The sequence below is a fragment of the Tachypleus tridentatus genome, chromosome 11 (genome assembly GCF_004210375.1).
Source record: "Tachypleus tridentatus isolate NWPU-2018 chromosome 11, ASM421037v1, whole genome shotgun sequence".
Lineage (NCBI taxonomy): Eukaryota > Metazoa > Arthropoda > Merostomata > Xiphosura > Limulidae > Tachypleus > Tachypleus tridentatus.
The window spans coordinates 36140969-36160284 of NC_134835.1; the positions used below are offsets into that span (position 1 = coordinate 36140969).

The 19316-nt window shown below is 29.7% G+C and overlaps 1 protein-coding gene across 2 annotated transcripts; it reads left to right on the forward strand.

Annotated features, from left to right (window-relative positions):
• Positions 1 to 200: 200 nt before the first annotated feature.
• On the forward strand, positions 201 to 18893 carry LOC143231935 (uncharacterized). 2 transcript variants are annotated; one of them, XM_076466810.1, is made up of 10 exons: positions 201 to 320; positions 4592 to 4675; positions 6816 to 6940; positions 7375 to 7523; positions 8419 to 8472; positions 11188 to 11329; positions 12233 to 12348; positions 13780 to 13990; positions 14327 to 14865; positions 17649 to 18893. In XM_076466810.1, the coding sequence occupies exons 1-10, from the start codon at positions 304 to 306 to the stop codon at positions 17670 to 17672; spliced, it is 1461 nt and encodes a 486-aa protein (XP_076322925.1). In that variant the 5' UTR covers positions 201 to 303; the 3' UTR covers positions 17673 to 18893. The 2 variants fall into 2 exon arrangements, with proteins under 2 accessions (XP_076322925.1, XP_076322926.1); XM_076466811.1 differs by having other exon boundaries at positions 7441 to 7523.
• The last annotated feature ends 423 nt before the right edge of the window (positions 18894 to 19316 follow it).

Genomic DNA, 19316 nt, shown 5'->3' on the forward strand with positions numbered 1-19316 from the left:
AAATCAAATAAAAAATGAGTTCCAAAACATTTAAGTACCATTATAATTTTAATAATTATGCTATACTAATTTTTATTTTTGTTTTTTTAATAAAACTGTTTATTTATCTTTTATTATTGTGATTGTTTGAGAAATATGTTTTGTTTTTGATGTTTGGATGTAAAGAGTATTCGACAATTTATTTAGTATTACAGAGGGCTTTGATGAATTTAAAATCGGGTTGATGTGACATCTGTTGGAGGGCTTGGGGATCATTGACAAATTATCAAACCACTTGCCCATGCGTATTGATCATGACAGGCTATGGCTCCGTCGATAAGGTATGTTTTTTTTAAATAACAATACTTAAAGAAGAAAGTGTTATTTAAGCTTGTGGATCAACACCCTCATTCTTTAATTTTCGTTCTTACGATCACAAAGATAGATTGAAGTTTAACTCTTACTTAAATTACATATATTAGATTACGTATATACTTTACACTGATAGTATCATTCTGCAAGATAGGGTATAAGCTATAACACTGCTTTGCCCGAAACGATACGGCGCTACACAAGTATGTAGTACATTGCCATCGTTAGACATTGGTAAACCTTAATATTGCTAACGGTATCGTAGATCAGTGTATAATATTAGTTTCGCATAACTTCTAGTACCATTAATATTAGTACTACAACTACTAGTATAAGTAAGTTAACATTTAGATTTAAATAAATAAAGAAAACCATGATTGAAATTAATATTGATAACGTTTAAATTTTAACATGATACAGTATGAAATGTGTAATTGTCGTGTTGTTAAAACTTAAACTGTTAGGTTAAGGATTTCATTGTTATAAAAATTATTCTCATGCTACTAGTAGCAGTGTTAATGAACAGTGGTGGATTTAAGGTTGTGTGGGCCCAGGGGTTAATAATTTTTGTGGGCTGTACATGTAATTTTTCATAGAATAAAATTATTAGTGGAATTTCATTAAGATCACGGTTCCTGGGGGCAGAGTATACTCTGGCTTCTACCTAAACACAGCACTGTTAATGACATTGGACACTGTTTGCTTGCTTTGGTGCAGTATTTCATTAAGTTTTAATAACCAAAATATACTGTTTAACTTAGTAGGCTAGCTCATTTACACTTGCTTACTTATTCTGAGAACCATCATAACCATGATCTTGTATGTGAAATATTTTTTATTATTTAATAAATAGTTATTTCCAATTTCTGTGTATATTCTGAGCAGTAAGTTGTCTACTGTATGTAGATTAAATATAATTCAACAAATGAATAATGAGGTATATGGTTGAATTAACAAAACTTTAACTGATAGAATTTTTTGTTAAATTATTTTTCTCTCAACTCTTGTATAGTTTTTTTAAATAATGTTTGTGAATAAGTGTATTTCTTGAGATTTAAAAGTTGACACCTGATAATATATATATATATATATATATATATATATATATATATGACCTTTCTGATTGACATATCCCCAAATGCCAACCTGCTTTATAAGTTATTGAAAGTAGTTGAAAATGTGACTAAAAGGAATTGCATGAAAGATGTGACAATATATTATAATTTATTTAAGATGGTTAAATATTTCTTTTTTAAAATATAATTTAATTATTGTTTTGTATATTAGTACAATCTTTTTTAAACCATATTTGTCTGTAGTCATCAAATGATGGTACTGTTTACTCTTAAGCAATATAGACAAGATGGATTTTGCATTATTTTTGTGATACCATTCTTTATGGCTTAGGCCCTGTGTTCTTGGCAGTTATTTTATGTCACCTTTGTTCATTTTTATGCATTTATAGTAGCTGTAATGAAGTTGAGGAATGAGAAGAGGCAGTCAGTTCACTTGTTACCATACTGGTTGTACAGTATGTTCAGTTTTGTTCATATTTAAAAAAGAATGTTGAGTTGCTGGAAAGGGTTTAGAAAAAAAGACACCAGGAAATTCATAGGTTGGAAAGGGGGTAATATATTGGAATAGACTGAAATCATGTAACAAGAGTTTGCTGGAAAGAAGGGCTGAACAGGGGACACACTTTAAGTTTTTATTATTTTGTTTTCATAAAAACTGCGTGTGTAAGAAATGGAGAAAAATTACAACAGATAACAGAATGCTACTTTAATAGAGTGGTCAGCTGGGGAAATAGTTTGCCTTTATGTGAGATAAAAGCTGAAAAACTGAAATATATTAAAACATTTTAGAGATCAAAACTGGATATAGGAAAAGAGTTTCTGGGTGTATTTTGTTGGAGATAAGTAGTAAAAAGTGGAATAGTCCAAACGAATTGGCTTACCCCTTGTTATCCATTGAAAATAAAAGATTACCATACCCAATATATCTGTAAATACAGTTACATAAACATGCTTGAATGTAGGATAAAGTTTACATAATTATTAAAATAATTATATAATAATATGTATTAAAAATTGCTATACTAGTGTAATTTTTATTCATTTTTCTTTTGTAAAGTTTGTGTATTAAAAGTACATGTTACCTATCTGAGAAGTGCATATAAGTGTACTGCTTTCAGAAAGGAATTTTTCTGGACTTCATTGATGCATAGTTTCTATTATACATTTAAGAACAAAATTAGAGTTAGCAAGGGGTATATAAATCTGTGAAGTTTCCCATTTAGTATATTTAAGTAAAATAGTGAATATTTGTAATTCATGCAAAATTAGTTTTAATATGTCATTTTCATATTCTTTACTCAGAAATATTAAAAGTTATATTGCAGTTTCTCACTTAAAAACAAAAGGATTTTACTATTTTTATTATCTTGATTTACAGATAATATTATTTATGTTAAGGTACCACAGAAATGCTAAAGTGGACTTGTGAAATTGTTTAACATTTAAGAAAGCCAAAGAGTAAATAGAAAATTGGCTAGTGGCAGAATAAAACTAATATGCCTGAGAAAAAGTGACTAATGAAGTTCTTCAGAAGTCTGTTTTGGAACTTTACTTATTTGGGCCATTTTTTAGTAATAGTGTTTTTGAAGAATAGGGTCTGTGGAACATTTTTTTATTGTTTAGAGATGGGAAAAACTGTTGCATGTGATTTACAGCATTCTTTGTAATTTTGAGTTTTGAAATACGTTGGTTAATTTTGAGTTGTTTGAAGTTTTATTAAATTACTTTAAACCGTTAGAATTCAGTTTTAATCTTGAAACAAGTTACCTCTGGTCCTTCTTAACACCAGAGGAGATAACTCAGAATTGTTAAGCCTTTTTTTTTTTATAATATTTTTCTTAAAATAGTGTCATTCTATTAACCTGTTTTGTTGATGTGTGTTTCTTTCCCCTTGCAGTATGTCTTCATATGAAGATAAAAATAAATTACTTTGAACAAGTTTATTTAACATCGTATAGAGTAAAGTAATAATTCTACTGGTAGTAGTAACCATCACATAATGTCTAGTTAGTGAAACTGGTATATATTATTATACCATTGTAAACCTAAAGATCTGTAATAATGTTTACGACCCTTACAGTTCCACAGTAAAGTTGTGGTGATCAGATATTGGTAATTGTTATGATTCCTAGATTTTGTGAGTATCTCAAAATAATTGTGAATTATTTGTTGTGTTTTTTTTTAGTTCTAATTACTAATTAATGTTTTATCCTACATTTTTGGTGCTGGATTTGAGTAAATCCTGAGGGGGATTGCTTCTGTGTTGGTTGTGGCCAGGATTCCATTCTGGCTGGAAAGCTATCATTTGTTTATTTCAGTCTTGTAAGGCTAATGATCTTTTTAGTGATTCTTGTTTTAAATTAAATTATACTACATAATTGATTAGTTTTTTCCAATTTTGGATCCTACCATAGTCACTTAACACTTTAAAATAGGCCACCGATTCTAGGTTGTTTTCATTCTGGGGTTGTTAGCTGTTGAAGGATGTCTACTTTAATTCACTTGGAATTCATCCTCGAATGAGTGGTTTGATTTCTTTTGACTGTTCTACCATTATACTTATATCAACTGTTAAGGTAATACCTGGTGCATAAAGTTGTGTTATGTCTCTTCAGGGTTTGACAGTTTTTCTTTGCTTTACATTTTTTAGACTACGGAAAACAGATTTCATTATTGTATCCCATTCATATTTTATCTGCAGTAGGTCACTTCATCACCAGATATTTTCATATTCACTCTCACTTTATATATCCTACAATGAATACCTTTCCTCAGTCACAGATCCTTCTTTCTTCTGGTCATAACTTCTAGATTCTTTACATGATTGTGCTTGGACAGAACTGGCAGATTTGTACATTTTCATCTTTGATACCTGGTTCATTAGACTAGTTGAAGTAACAGTTTTACTACTAGCTAATTTTAAGTTTTTGACGTGATAACTTAAAACTTCCATTGTTGGTTGCCAAGATGAAGCTCAAACCTTTGTGTATGTGTGTCTGTATAAAGTTTAGAAAATTGTTACTTACACATACTGTACATGTATAGTTTAGAAAATTGTTACTTACACATACTGTACATGTATAGTTTAGAAAATTGTTACTTACACATACTGTACATGTATACCTACTTATAGTGCATGAACATTTCTTTGTATTTCTGAATAGTAAGGAAGAACTGATGCGCAACTCTGACCCGCTGGTGTGGGGTCTAACTGGTGATGCTTCATTGGATGATGATGGACCAACTAGGTGAGGTTATTGCCATGTGTTATAAGTATTCAACAAATAATCTAATTCACTGGATTATATTAGGAGAAAATTTCGTCTCGCATGTGATTTTACTTATGAATTAACTATTGTAATTTACTCATAGTTGCACCTATAATGATGTTTAGCCATAGTTTTGAACGTACATGGAATAATATTTTATACCATCTTGGCTTTATACTGTGTTGTATTTTATTAAGTCTTGCAGAATTACTTTTCTTTATTGTGTAATGTGAGAAAGACATATTTTTTTAGTGGGTAAAAATTTATTATCATAGAAATAAGATTTGTTTGTTATAGTGATAAAGCTTGGTTGTTTTTAGTGTTGTACAGGTATTATGTTAATAGTGTAAGAGGAGTAAGTTACTTTTGGTTTTATATATGTAGAACACATTTGTCTTGGTTCGATAGATGTATATTTCATTTATGTATCAAAAATATACTTGCTAATGGTAAGATGGGGTTCATATTTTATTGATAGAATTATAATATTTTTAGTGTTTTAGAAGTATATTCTATTGCTAGTTTAAAAAAAATGTTGATATTAGTGTGATGGAACTGCATTATCATGTATATATATATCTATATGAATGATGTAACCAGTCAAATAGAAAATGTATAGGAAATATAGCCATTAAATCATAAGTAAAAATAACAGATTGTATTAATTGATCTTATCTGCTATTTAGTGTATACATATAGATAGGAATTGCATTATTGTAGGAATTGGGCAGTTTACAAAACAGTGTAACTCCTTAAACCCAAGCAGATGCTGCACTAGTTTCTCTGAAAATCCCGATTTACCAATTGGATAGTGACAACACTTGATAATATTTGTCTCTATGGTTATAAACTAATCAAGACCCTGTTATTAACCTCTTTTTATAAATAGATTGGAAGAACTGTGAAACATTGCCATTTGTTCTGAAACAAGTTTCAGATCAGTGGCAGAATGTGCAGAAAAAGTACAAGTTCAAAAGAGTTTGGAGTTTTGTAGATTAGTGTGGTAAAACAGTCAGATTGTATGGTAACAAAAGATCAGTCTTATGAACTTTGTCTTGAATATGTTTTTACAGAACAGATAACTAATATTCAAGCTTTTTATTTTTATTTTACACCTGTGAAGCTTCAGTGTAAGTTATATCATCTAAAGTTCTTCATGTTGATATATTTCTTAAAAATGCAGTTCTAATATTTAATTTTTATAGAAAATTACTGAAATGAAGCTTTTAAAAGGATAATTTAAAAATTGTAGTTTTCCATTGAATTACTTTTAATGCTAGTTTAGTGCTAAATTTAACATTATCCTTTTTAAATATAGCTGGAGCACAGGATTGTAATTTGAAATGGTAATAATTCAATAATTCTGAAAAATTAATTAATTATTATGTAGCAGTATGTGATTCTTATTATTGGGCAATTTCATCGATTAGTGTATATAATTTAACCTACGAGCAGTGATTGTATCATAGTATAACATGCACTAAGCAATTAATCAGAATTGATGTTTCTGACTGTTACTATTTTTGATTATTCAATAAACTGATTAATTGAAGTTACAAATAAATCACATGTAATGAAATTAATCAACTCATTTAAGTTAGGGTTTTTGATTATTACTACATTGACTTATTCAGATCATCCAAATAATCAAAATACTTGCTGTTATGTTTGTTTGCCCAAAATTTACAAATCGGGCTACCTGTGCTTTGCTAAATTTTAACATCACAAGTTTTAAATTTTTTTAACTTCAAGTTTGTATTCAGTGTCATTGAATGGGGGTAGAATGTAATGGCTCACCCTATCCTTGTGACAGCAAAACTAAGGTCAGTCTTCCATTGCTACTAAATTAGAAATGTTCATGTGTAGTGATAACAGTGCTTTAAACCAACACCTATCAGAATTCATACTTGTAATAACCAACCACATTAAACCAAATGAGATTGAATTGGGTTATTTTTGGGATAGTTTCATGTACTTCAGTAGTTCTCTAATTTTGTCTTTATTACTTCTTACCTTAAATGTAATGTAATTTTTTTTTTGTTTTAAGGTTTGACATTAGTTTGTAAATGACTGTGTGTAACATCCAAATATATTGAGGTTTTCCTCCTTTTATTTGCAGGTTATGTGAAAAGATTTGGGCTACTGTGAATGGGAAAGTTTTCAGTGCTGTGATTGTGACATTGGTGTTTGTTGAAGGCCTAGTCATATTCTCAGAGTTGCTCATTGATTTTGAAGTTGTACAAGGTATGTTTATATATTGTACACTTGTAATAAGTTTCCTTCTTTTGCTGGCACCATATGCCAACAATGTGTTTTAGTTATTTGATTTAGGTTTTGTATGTGTGTACAGTTTTGTTAAAGTTTTGTGCATCCATTTTGTGATCTCAGGGGAAGATTCTTTAAACTTGTATAGTTCAATTTTAATAGACTTGTTCTTGTAATATTAGAAATTATATTTTATTACATAACATAAAAGAAGTGGGCTGTTTTTAAATCTTACATTTATCATAGAATGTATAGAATTAGTTAAAACTGTTACATTATATTAAATTATACAATCAGATACATTTTCATTAACAACTGGTGAGTAAATGTGTTTTTAACAGTTGATAGTTAAACTGACTTGTTCATATATAAACTTAAATGGACTTGCTTTGCATACTTCTTTGGTTGTATAGATCCACAGTGGAAGACAGGTTTAAACTGTTCTGCCAATGTGTCTGGGCTTGTTTTTTCTTCAACAGGGGCCAACAGTCCAAAGCTTAGGATGGCTAAAGACATTCTGTCATATACTAGTATTGTTATACTAATTATTTTTGTCTTTGAGGTATGAATCTAGTTTTCTTAATAATGTTTATATGTATTTCCTGTGCATACATTGCATATAGGTAAACAAATTACATTTCGTTACAGACTAAGCATTAAAATGTATTAGGCTTTGTCAGTTCTATGTATGCAGATAAGATCAGATAACTTTAAACTGGTTCTATTAGGTTTGTTTGGCATTTTATGGTGCAAAACAACTGGGCTATCTGTGCCAGTTCTATTGGGATAAATGTGAAAGGCAACATGTTTAGAACTTGTGCACCTGAGTCATAAATAGATGTTCATTGTTATGTAAGAATTTAATAATAACTTTTCCTAAAAGTATTAAGACATATAGTAAAACACATATTTGAAGATATAAATTATTTTCATAATACACATCTCTAGTATACTATTGTTATGGTGGAGATATGAATTTATAAATGTTTTACCTGTTAGTATGCAGTCTAATATATGAAAATACATAAAATTTATTGTAAAAAATACATTTTTCATTATAGTTTCTACTATTACTTCATTACATTTATTGTGAAAACTGTCTGTGTTTTTCATTATAGTTTCTACCATTTATTTATTGAATTTATTGTGAAAACTATCTTTGTGTTTTTCAATATAGTTTCTACCATTTCTTTATTGAATTTATTGTGGAACTATCTTTGTGTTTTTCATTATAATTTTTACCATTTTTTTATTGAATTTATTGTAAAAACTGTTTTTCATTATGGTTTCTACCATTTCTTACACTCACGTTTCTCGTATTTTGACTTAAGACTTGTTTTAGCTTTATTTGAATATTTTCAAAACACTTGGTGTGTTTAGATGTTGTGTAATGGGAGTATTCTAGCAATATAATTAATTTCATTCAAATCAAACTGTATATATAATTATTTTTGCAGGTAGGCTTTAGGCTAGTTTCAGGAAGAGCAAGATATCTTATTCAGGGAATGGAGGTAAAGGAGTATTGATTAATCTTATAGGAATAAATTCAATGCAGGTTAATTATCTATGTTTTATTAATTGAATTTTAATTCATTTTGAAACTTCTGTTGTTGGTAAAGAAAAAAAAATATCCTTGTGAAATGTTAATTTGAGTACAATGTTTAGTTTTAAAACAACAATATACAACCAGAACTGGACAATAAAGCTAGGTGATTTAATCAGTTTAATTATGAAAAGTAATTACATAATTTATTGTCATGTAAACTAATTAATTAATTAAAAATTCTGATAAGATCAAATGATTGTAACTATGGTTTTTTTTTTATTGTTGCTCTTTTTGAATATTTCAAATATCAAAGTGATCAGAAAAGTTCCACAATGTTTATTCACCATGTCTGAGGCTATATGCTTAACTGCTGATTAGGGGGAAGGTAGTTGGCTGCAAGAATTTTGCAACCAATAACTTTTTTTTCTTTTTATTGTTGAACTTCTGACTAGAAGGAAGGCAAACTGTAGCAACACTCACTACTAAATGTTTTACTTGTGTATATATTTTTGTCTGTACGTACTATGGGTAAGGAAACACTGTATAATTGATCGGTGAAGCCACTGAGCAGTTGATTAACAAATACCACTAACAGTTGTTTTATGTTGGATATAGTTTGTGCATCATGTCTGTCTATTTACTAGATAATACATAATAATGAGAGCTGTGTTATAGTAGGAGTTTTGTAGATTAACGAATTCTGTATATGGAAAACAGTTGTGTTGTGGATACTTCAGGACTTGTACTTCGTAACACCAATCTTGTATTTAACCAAATTCTAATATCATTTCATGGACTTTTAATTTTTGATCTGTGGACTTTGTTTAAGTGAAACACTCATATTTCTGGGTTTACAGAACCCAAAAAAAACATTTATTTTTTGCTGAATGTAGTTTTTAAGGTTGAATTCAAAATGTACAGTTACGCATTTTGTTTTGGTCATTTTTGTCTATCCAGTTAAGTCGTTAGGTTTGCCAATTATTACTCAAACTTTAATGACTTTTAGACTTGTTAATGTATTTCCACAGTTATAAATCAGTTCATATTTGTATAAGTTTGTTGCAGTTGTAAGGTGGTGAGTTTATTTTTGTACCAGCCAAGAACATCTTTTAAACTGAATAAGGAAACTTTGTGGAATTGTTTTAAAATAAATACTTAATGATGTATGTGCAACATTGTATTTGAAGTTCACGATTCTTGTTATTAAATTTCGCACAAAGTTACATGGGGACCATCTGTGTTTGCCGTCCTACTGTAGAAGCGGTAGACTAGAGGGAAGGCAGTTCATTCCCACCACCCACCACCAGTTCTTGAAGTACTCTTTACTGACAAATATTATGATTGACTGTAAATTATAACACTTGCACAGCTGAAGAGATGATCATATATAGTGATGGAGTTTCAAATGATCACCCATCATTAAGCACAGTAGTGATGGAGTTTCAAAATGATCACCATCATGCCACATTAAGCACAGTATTGATGGAGTTTCAAAATGATCACCATCATGCCACATTAAGCACAGTAGTGATGGAGTTTCAAAATGATCACCATCATGCCACATTAAGCACAGTAGTAATGGAGTTTCGAAATGATCACCATCATGCCACATTAAGCACAGTAGTAATGGAGTTTCGAAATGATCACCATCATGCCACATTAAGCACAGTAGAGATGGAGTTTCAAAATGATCACCATCATGCCACATTAAGCACAGTAGTGATGGAGTTTCAAAATGATCACCCAACATGCCACATTAAGCACAGTAGTGATGGAGTTTCAAAATGATCACCATCATGCCACATTAAGCACAGTAGTGATGGAGTTTCAAAATGATCACCATCATGCCACATTAAGCACAGTAGTGATGGAGTTTCAAAATGATCACCATCATGCCACATTAAGCACAGTAGTGATGGAGTTTCAAAATGATCACCATCATGCCACATTAAGCACAGTAGTGATGGAGTTTCAAAATGATCACCATCATGCCACATTAAGCACAGTAGTGATGGAGTTTCAAAATGATCACCATCATGCCACATTAAGCACAGTGGACTTGTTTTTTTAGTTACTCTTGTGACTAAATGATTAATATTAATTTTTTCTAATTCAACAAATTTCCTAGTTTTAAATGTGCCCAGAGTAAATTAAAGTTAAATTATATTAAAGGATACACTTAAAGAAGTAAAATAATATTTTATTTTGATGAAATGTTTTCAGTTTTGAAACCATTAAGGTGTGTAATGTATTGTTATTTTAATGATTCAGTTTCTTTTATTCTCCTCTGGTTTGGGTCTGTGTGTGTATTTAGGTTTTTTTTAGTGCTCATTTTTGATATGGTTGCTTTTGAACATATTTGTATTTAATAGTCAGAAAAGTGTTAGTGGATACATGGAAAATGTATACAGTCAGCATTGATGCTTTTTACCATTCAATAAGATTTAGAATTTTAGAATTTGGATAAAACTAATATAACACATGTTATATTTTTACAACTCATATTTTCTTGGTGTGACTTAAAAGTGAATTCTTGGGTGTGTGTATGTATATATTTATTAGTAGAATATAATACTTGTGATAAATTAGTTAGAAATAGCACTTTATATTTGTCTCAATTAGCATTACCTTAGTTTCAGTATTGTTTAATGTCTTGAATTTCCTTTTCATTTGAATTTAGATATGTGACGCTATTGTCGTTCTCGTGGCATTTGGACTTGACATTGCATTTTTAACGACACCTTCTAAAAAAGGAGCTGGAAAAGAGGCAGCAGTGCTGATAATTCTTCTTCGATTATGGAGGATTAGACGAATCTTGCAGAGTAAGTAAATATACTTTTAAGATTCAGTGAAGAAAAACCTTGGGCCTCTCAAAGGGTACTTTCAAGACATAACGAGAAACTTGGACTTCTTATCCTTTGATTCTAGTTTTTGTAACTTGAAAATGTGTGTTAGTTGTTTTAATTGTGTATAACATAAAAAAAAATGTGGATAATATTTTGTATTAGGTGTATTTTAAATATTTGTTCTTTTGCTTATGTTTGAGAACTTTATTAATTGTCTGTTTTAAACATGAAAAGTGGTTACACATAGGTAGTTACATTTTAATAATACTTTAGGATGACAAATATTTCTTCTGTTCATTTGAGAAAATGAAACATTTAGCTGGGTTCTTTTATAGCTTGGAAAGTGGGTAATTGCTACTTTCGTCTTGAAGATTAGGAGACAGTGTGGTTAGAATGTGTTTTAAGTGCAAATTTTGGTTGATACTTTGTGTTTGAGTACATTGTTTTCATCATTTAGATTTTCAGTTACAACTAGAATTCACAGACGTATGTGCATCATGTTTCTCAGTCCTTTAAATTTGATCAAAGATATGTTTTTTTAAAACAAGATAACATACTTGCTGAAAGTAAGGAAAAACATGTGCTTTATAGTATTTTAGGACATGTATTTTGTTCCCACTAAAAAAAAAAAAAATATTGCAAGTGTTACATTGATTCAATTTACTGACAGATCTTTTAACTGGAGGTGTCAGCTCTACAATTTGTATAAAAGGTTGTTACTGAAAATTTTGCTCAAGTGTCACTTGAGTTCTTGTGTTGAGTATTATGTATCATCTATACAGCCATGTAAAGTGAAATTAATTAACAAGTCTAATTTTTTTCAAATACAAGTCAAGGAAAAGGAAAATTATATTGAATAATTACTCATTCTTGATCTAGGTGTCGTAGACAACACAAGACTAGAGATGGGCCATTTTCTGTCTATTTGTGAGAGAGAGAAAATTCAAGCTGAGCATAAAGTGGACATACTAATCTTGAAGGTTGAAGACCTTGAGGTATGCTAAAATTAAAGATAACGTATTTATAAAGACAAAGGAATGAGGATGAATCTTTAGTAAAATAAAATGTATACATATTAGAAATTTTTGATTTAAATTTTTTTTCAATGAACGTGAGTAATTGATTGATTAATTAATAATTTTTCAATATTTTTTTTCTGTATTAGGAAAGGAATATTTGTTTCAAAAAGTTGTTTCCCTTCATGATGCAACTAAATTATTGTATTGAATTAAACTTGTGTTTTTATTGATTCTAAAGAAATTAAGTATTGAGTGGTATTAAAAAAACATATATTAAAATGTGTATTAAGTTTTAAATCTTTGTTTGTCTTCAAATTTATTATAAATAAAATAATTGTTTTTTCTATTACAGCAATTTTAAATATTATGCTTGCATTTTTATGAATTAGAATTCTAATTAGGTTAGTTAATATCTCTGCTTTAAAATTTCATACTTCTAATGTAGAGAAAATTACAGAGAAAAATATCAGAATACTATACAAATCAGGGTTTACTAGTGGGAAAAAAATAAGATGGTTACTCTGAATATGCCAATATATTACTTTCTTTTTTGTAATTCCTTGAAGACAGTTTTGTAGAATGTATTGTTCAGTTTTTGTTCGTATAGGGTGTTTGGAAAGTCACTGTGCACTTATATATTTATTAACAGACATGTTTCAATATAGAATACAGGAGGTAAATATGAACGACAATTGTAAACAATGTTGAAAGAGACCCCCATTGGCATCAATACAGGCCTGGATCCTTCTTATTTTGTTTCTAAACACTGCTATCAGTTGTTGACTTGAAATAGACTGAATAGACATGTGATTACAAAACTGCACAGTGACTTTCTGAACACCCTGTATGATATTAAAATTACCTTTAAAAACTGAAAGCAGTTTTGAACTTGTTGGAAAAGCTCTATTTTGCATCTTGGGTGTCAGTATTAACTGGGACCGTTGTTTAGGGAAGGGGACAGCTCCTCGTCTTGTGTTTTGAACCACTTGTTAATTTTAAGAACATATATAAAACATAGTTTGCATTATTTCAATGATTATTAAATGACGTAGAAAACAATCAGTTGTTAACTTCAAGGTATGTAGTAAATCAGCTTTGACCATGTCATGTAAGCTTCCATTATAAAGATCTCTGAAAGGGCTAACATTTTTGCGATGGGTCACGGGCTAAAGGCCATGTTATATAAGCTCCCATTAGAATCTCTGAAAGGGTTAATATAAAGTCCTCAACCTCTGTTAGTAGCTTTCAGGGGTTTATCAGTCATACTTTCTGCAAGCCTTTTATAATTATGTAGTAATTTAATTGACTAAAGTCATCTCTTTAGTTACAAACATTGATTTCTTGTTAATATTTTACCAGTTTTTTTGAAGGTTGTAGTTTGTGTTACGTTTGTTTTCTCTCATGAAGCACGAAGTTGCATATCTGAAGGAGAAACTGAAAAAGACTGAAAAGGAATCGTTGTATGCCAAGAGACAGCGTAAGAAAGATGGATATTCGAGTACGCAACATAAGCATCCAACAATAACAATAGGCGTGGAAACTAGTCCTGCTCATCGTCCGTGTACAGGGACTCAGACAGCGGTAGTAATATGTGAGCACTATGTTCCAGAAGAAAAAGGTGACTAGTAAAGCTAAAAAAATGAAAATTAGGTTTGTCATAAAGGCTATGTATTAGGTTGGCATGTTAAATTTTCTAATTAGTACAGATTTAAAAACAGTTTAATATTGAGACCAGGATTTAATGCTAGTTTTATAGAATAAAATGAATGATGTGCACATCTTATTGAAGATTAATTATATATATATATATATATATATATAAAATGTAATATAAGATGATTTCACTTCAAGTAGAGTATTTATAGGAAAATTGAAATCTTTCTTACAAAAGTTTGATAAAAACAAATAACATTTCTTATATATATATTTGTGTTGTTGTTTTCTTTTCACTCAGTAACCAAGGAGCAGGTAATGGACATGCAGACACTTGCCAGTGTGATTTCTGCTCGTATCATAGCAGAAGCTCTATGTGTGGTTACAGGCAACCCTAATCAATTTTTAAGATCCCCAATCACTGGAGGTTCTACTGTAAAGGACGGAACAACCTCTCATTGCAGAATTGCTGGTGATTTTGAGAATAGCTACATTTCCAGTGTCAGTGGAATGACCTGGGATAAAGCTGCTAGTCGTATTCCAACCCTGGGAACAAGAACCAGCCTGAAATGTCCAGAAAGTAGCCCAGAAAGCGGATATGGCTCGAGCAGCTCAGCTCGTAACCCTGCTGCATCTAGTGTTAGTCCTCTGGACACTGGAACAGAGACAGCGAGCACATCAACCGGAAGCTCCAAGCACACAGACACCGTGTTTCTTTTTCCTGACCCAGCAGGCCAGCGACGAGAAATTGAACTTGGAGTTGAGATGAATATCTTGGAGGAAATTTCTGAGATTGAAAGAATCAAACAAATTGAGTTTGATCCAAATAAACAGGACCAGGTAAGCCAGAGTGAACTTTAAAAAAAATATCTATTTACTGTATAAAACATGAATTTATACACAATCTTGGCATGAAACTTACTGTTTGCTTTTAAGGAAGTTTTTCCAGTCGTCTTTTGGTTTACCTTTTGTTCCTTGTTTTTGTCATTACACTTTTGTTAAGGTGTTATGTTCACTATTCAGATCCACACGTGGCTAGAAGAGACATTGGAGTTATGTATCAAACAATACAAGTCTTACAAAATACGTGATAAATTGTAAGAAGTGAAGCTTTAAGCATGTTAAAAATATCAGAAAACTAAATGTAGTTATGTGTTCCTACAATTTTAATGTTAACGTAATTTGCATTTTTATATTTGTTGTATCAATCAGTTTGTTTCAATTTGTTTTTGAGAGGAAAGGATGGTGAAGGTTATTCTTGGGTTATTCTAATAATATTAGCTAAATATAAACAGTTTTATGTAACAATTTCAGATAGGATGTAATTTTTGCTTTTATTTGTAGAAAGTTGTATGTTCAAATACTAATTAATTATCTAAATTCTATATTAAATATTTTCAGATTACAAGTGATTTAACTGAAAAAATACTGTAACTAAAGAGTTAGATTTCTTAAAGCTGTATCATTTTCAAAATAACTGTATTAATAACCAACTTCAGTACTGAAAATTCACTGAAATTTGGTTTAATATTCTCCAGTAAAAATTTCTACAAAACAATAAGCTGTTAATTTGTGAACAAACAAGATTAAAGATATAGATTGTAATATTCAATTTTAAATAATAATGAAACAACTTTACATGATTTTAAAATAGTAGCAGAGAAAAAAAATACTGTTTCATTATATATTCTGATTTTTGATTATATTTAAAGAACTGTCATTGGTTAGTTTTCAATTGTTCATCGAACTTTTAAAACTCTTAATAATAGAGAATAAAGCTCTTATTAGTGTCTGTATTTTATAATAATTGATTGCATTTAAAGAAAGTTTACGAACAGTCTGGTATTGTGCATGCTAAATAATTTCCTAATGTTTTTAACTTTTATTTTTGTGGAAGTTTGCTTTGTAAAAAAGTCCTAAAATTCAGGTTTATTTACAGATATGTTAGTGAGTTAGTTTGAATTATTACTAACCATCTCTTCTAACTAGGAAGTAGAAGATAGCATATGATTCTTTTGATGTATTAATGAAATTCAGATAGAAAAGCATGCAGTAGTTTTGTTGAAGTAAAGTTTTTATTGTCAGGCATTTTCTTGCAATATTTGTGAACTTCATTCTTCTAATAGTAATATGCTTGGATGTTTATACACAAATTTCTATATTTGAAGAATTTATTATAAATTGAATTTTTTTTTCTTATGATTAATATGTGTAAACCTCTTTTTTTTTTTAGTTATAAGACTAGAACTTAATAGATTTCACTGACATAACTTGCTTCAGTTTTTAAATAGTTGATAATTGTTATAAAATATTACTCAACTTAAATTATATTAGAAAATCTTTTATATTGGATTATCAAAATTGTTGACAATATTAAATGTGTAATTTTTGTTTTAACATAGGTTACTTCAAAGGCATGTTTGTTTTTGTATTAATCATGTGCTGAGTTTATTTTTGGCATCTAAAACACACGATTCATAATGTAATATGACAAGGGTGTACTTTAAGTTCATCCATTCAACTGAATGCACACTTTAACAACATACCAATTTGAGAAATTACTAAATGTTTTATTGCCACATTTTAAATGTTTTTGGAGGGAGAATTCAAATTTTAGTTTTTTAATAGAATTATCAATATTTAATTGAGGCATCTTACATTTTTTCAGTGCTGTTTGTGTAAGTAATTTGCTGTCACTGTATTTGAAATGCAAACTTCAGAAAATAAGTCATTTATGACCCCCCCCCCATGGCGATGGGTGGCGATGACTAGCTGCCTTCGCTCTAGTCTTACACTGCTAAATTAGGGATGGCTAGCACAGATAATCTTCATGTTGCTTTGTGTGAAATTCAAACCATACCAATCTTCCCAACATGTTGGACTTTCAAATAAAATTTAAATCTGATAGACAGTGCATATCTACTGCTGTTTGAGTTACACATATGCAAATGCCCTCCTCAATAAAGATAATTTTGTTGTTTTTATTTTTACACAGTGTAGTTTAATCTCAGATTTATTCATCTGTATTTATGAATGTTTGTTGTCTGGAAAGAAGGTATTAAAGAAGCTGGTACTTGGTCCTCCTTACTAACTTTTAATTAATAAAATGTGTAATACTTATCAGTAATTACATGTATATGTTAATTATTATGCAGATTAATTAGATATTTTTTTGCTACAGTAAACCAGCCAAACTTTAGGGTAAAGTAATGTAATACACCAACTATAGTTAATAAGAAATTAGAGCATTATATCTGTTACGCTCCTAATTCTGAATTGCATCTCTGTATTGGTTTGATGTCACAGGATTGACATGCATTTTTTTCTATATTTTTATTGTAAAAATGTAAGAGTGTAAACAATTCATAAAAATATATATCCAAGTTGTAAAAAAACAACGTAATTTTTTGTGTACAAATATCCTAAATAGTAAAGTAAAAGCCAGCTGTGAAGGTAAATGATATATAGTTTTACTTGTTTTATTAAAAATATTTTATAGTATAATTGATTTAATTGCAAATTAAGCCATTTATTAAACCTATCTATTCACCATCAGTATCTGTTATGATGGAAGCATGAGTATATTGGATTCTGATACCATTACAACCTTTTAAACATTCTAGGACATCCCCATGACATCTCTTTGATGAAGCCATTTCAAGGCACAATCATGAAGAAGGCAGCTCTCTCTTATTCTCGGCAGTGCTGGGAAAGAGATCTTTGTTATTATAGTAAGGTTTGTAAGTCCTATATCACCAGAGTTATTTAATGTGAATTTGATCCTGAAGCAACAGCCCAGATATATTTGTATTGTAATTTTACTGCCATTAGTCTTTGTATTATGCTTAAATGTAAAATGTTTAATCCCATACAGCCATAAAAAAAAATGAGATGTGTATTTTTATCTTTTATCTACAGTCTTTTAATATAAAAAGAAGAGATTGTTTTGGAATGAAAAAAAAATTCAAGTGTTAATAATTATTGTGAAAGGATTGAAGTGGGAAAACATCCACTTTTTGATGTTTTTTTCTCATTGAAGTTATACTTTGTTTTAAATTTATGTGAAACTGAGCTCAACGTTAAATGTTGAAATCATTGTGATCCTTTTTTAATTTGTCAGCTGTTAGATAGGCTTAGCTATCAAGGAGCTCCTCCTACAATTTTGATTTAAATACTAGGTCACTTAGTGCTTTCTCAAAGACCTGATAACTGAATACATTCAGAAATTGTTTAGCTACATGTTGCATAGAAGTTGTGTTTTGATTTTATGGTGTATATCTTCTTATGTTACACTATTTATTTGCATTTCAATACAGAATACAACATTTGTGTAGTTTAATTTCATTTAACATATCTGTTTATATACCAAATATTTTGCAAATGTTCTACTATTTTAATTTGAAGAAGAAAATGTTTGATTGGATCTGTAAATAACACCTGGCTGTTGGTTTGTGATTACTTAGTTATAATGGGTATAACATATTATCAAATATGACGAGAAATGTCATTCATATGATCTCAGTTTAGAATAACAGATCTTGTGCACTTTTGGTAGGAGTTGTGTTCTATGGTTGCATGAATATATTTTGATTAATTATTAAGGTGGAAAAATGTCCTACCAAATATATGGTTGTATATTGATTTATGTTTGTACTATTTTGTTAAAAGCAAACAAATTTTATTATAAATGCAATTTTTTTTGCATGCATTATTTATTTTAACTTTGAACCAGTTGTGGCACCATGTGTGTGGGGCACATTTTTCATTTTATATTTAAGTTGCATTTATTTTTAACAGTATTATATTACTTTTGAACATGTTTAATGTAGTATTTGTGAGAGACAAAAGTGAAAAGCACTGAATGTAGTGTGACTTAGTAATAAGTAATTTGGACTGTGAATTCAAGAGTTTATGGTTTGTGTCATGTTGCTGCAAAATTGCACTGCATTTTGGGGCAATGAATACGAAATTAGAGTGACAGTCAAATACTACTACTCGATTAGAGTAGCTTAAAAGTACCATTGATCAACAGCTTTACCCTCTAATCTGTTAGTCTGTAACTAGGGATGGGAAGCAACAGAATATCCAAAACGAACAAATAACATTATTACATTTTTATTGTTACTGTTGTATTACTTTTGAATAACTTGATAACACTATGTAACAAAATTTTTACTTTTTCTTGTTCCTGGGCAGAAAGTATTATTTCCCAATTGCTTATGCCTAAAGTAAATGGAAAAGACCTATTTTTCTCTTCAAACTTCACTTTTGTGACCTGGGAACATATAACG

What these genes read in the sequence shown, in the direction of transcription:
- LOC143231935 (XM_076466810.1), top strand. An exon ending in ATCTTATTCAGGGAATGGAG is followed by an intron (nt 8,473 to 11,187) that starts GTAAAGGAGTAT and finishes ATTTGAATTTAG; the next exon opens with ATATGTGACGCTATTGTCGT. An exon ending in TGAAGGTTGAAGACCTTGAG is followed by an intron (nt 12,349 to 13,779) that starts GTATGCTAAAAT and finishes TCTCTCATGAAG; the next exon opens with CACGAAGTTGCATATCTGAA.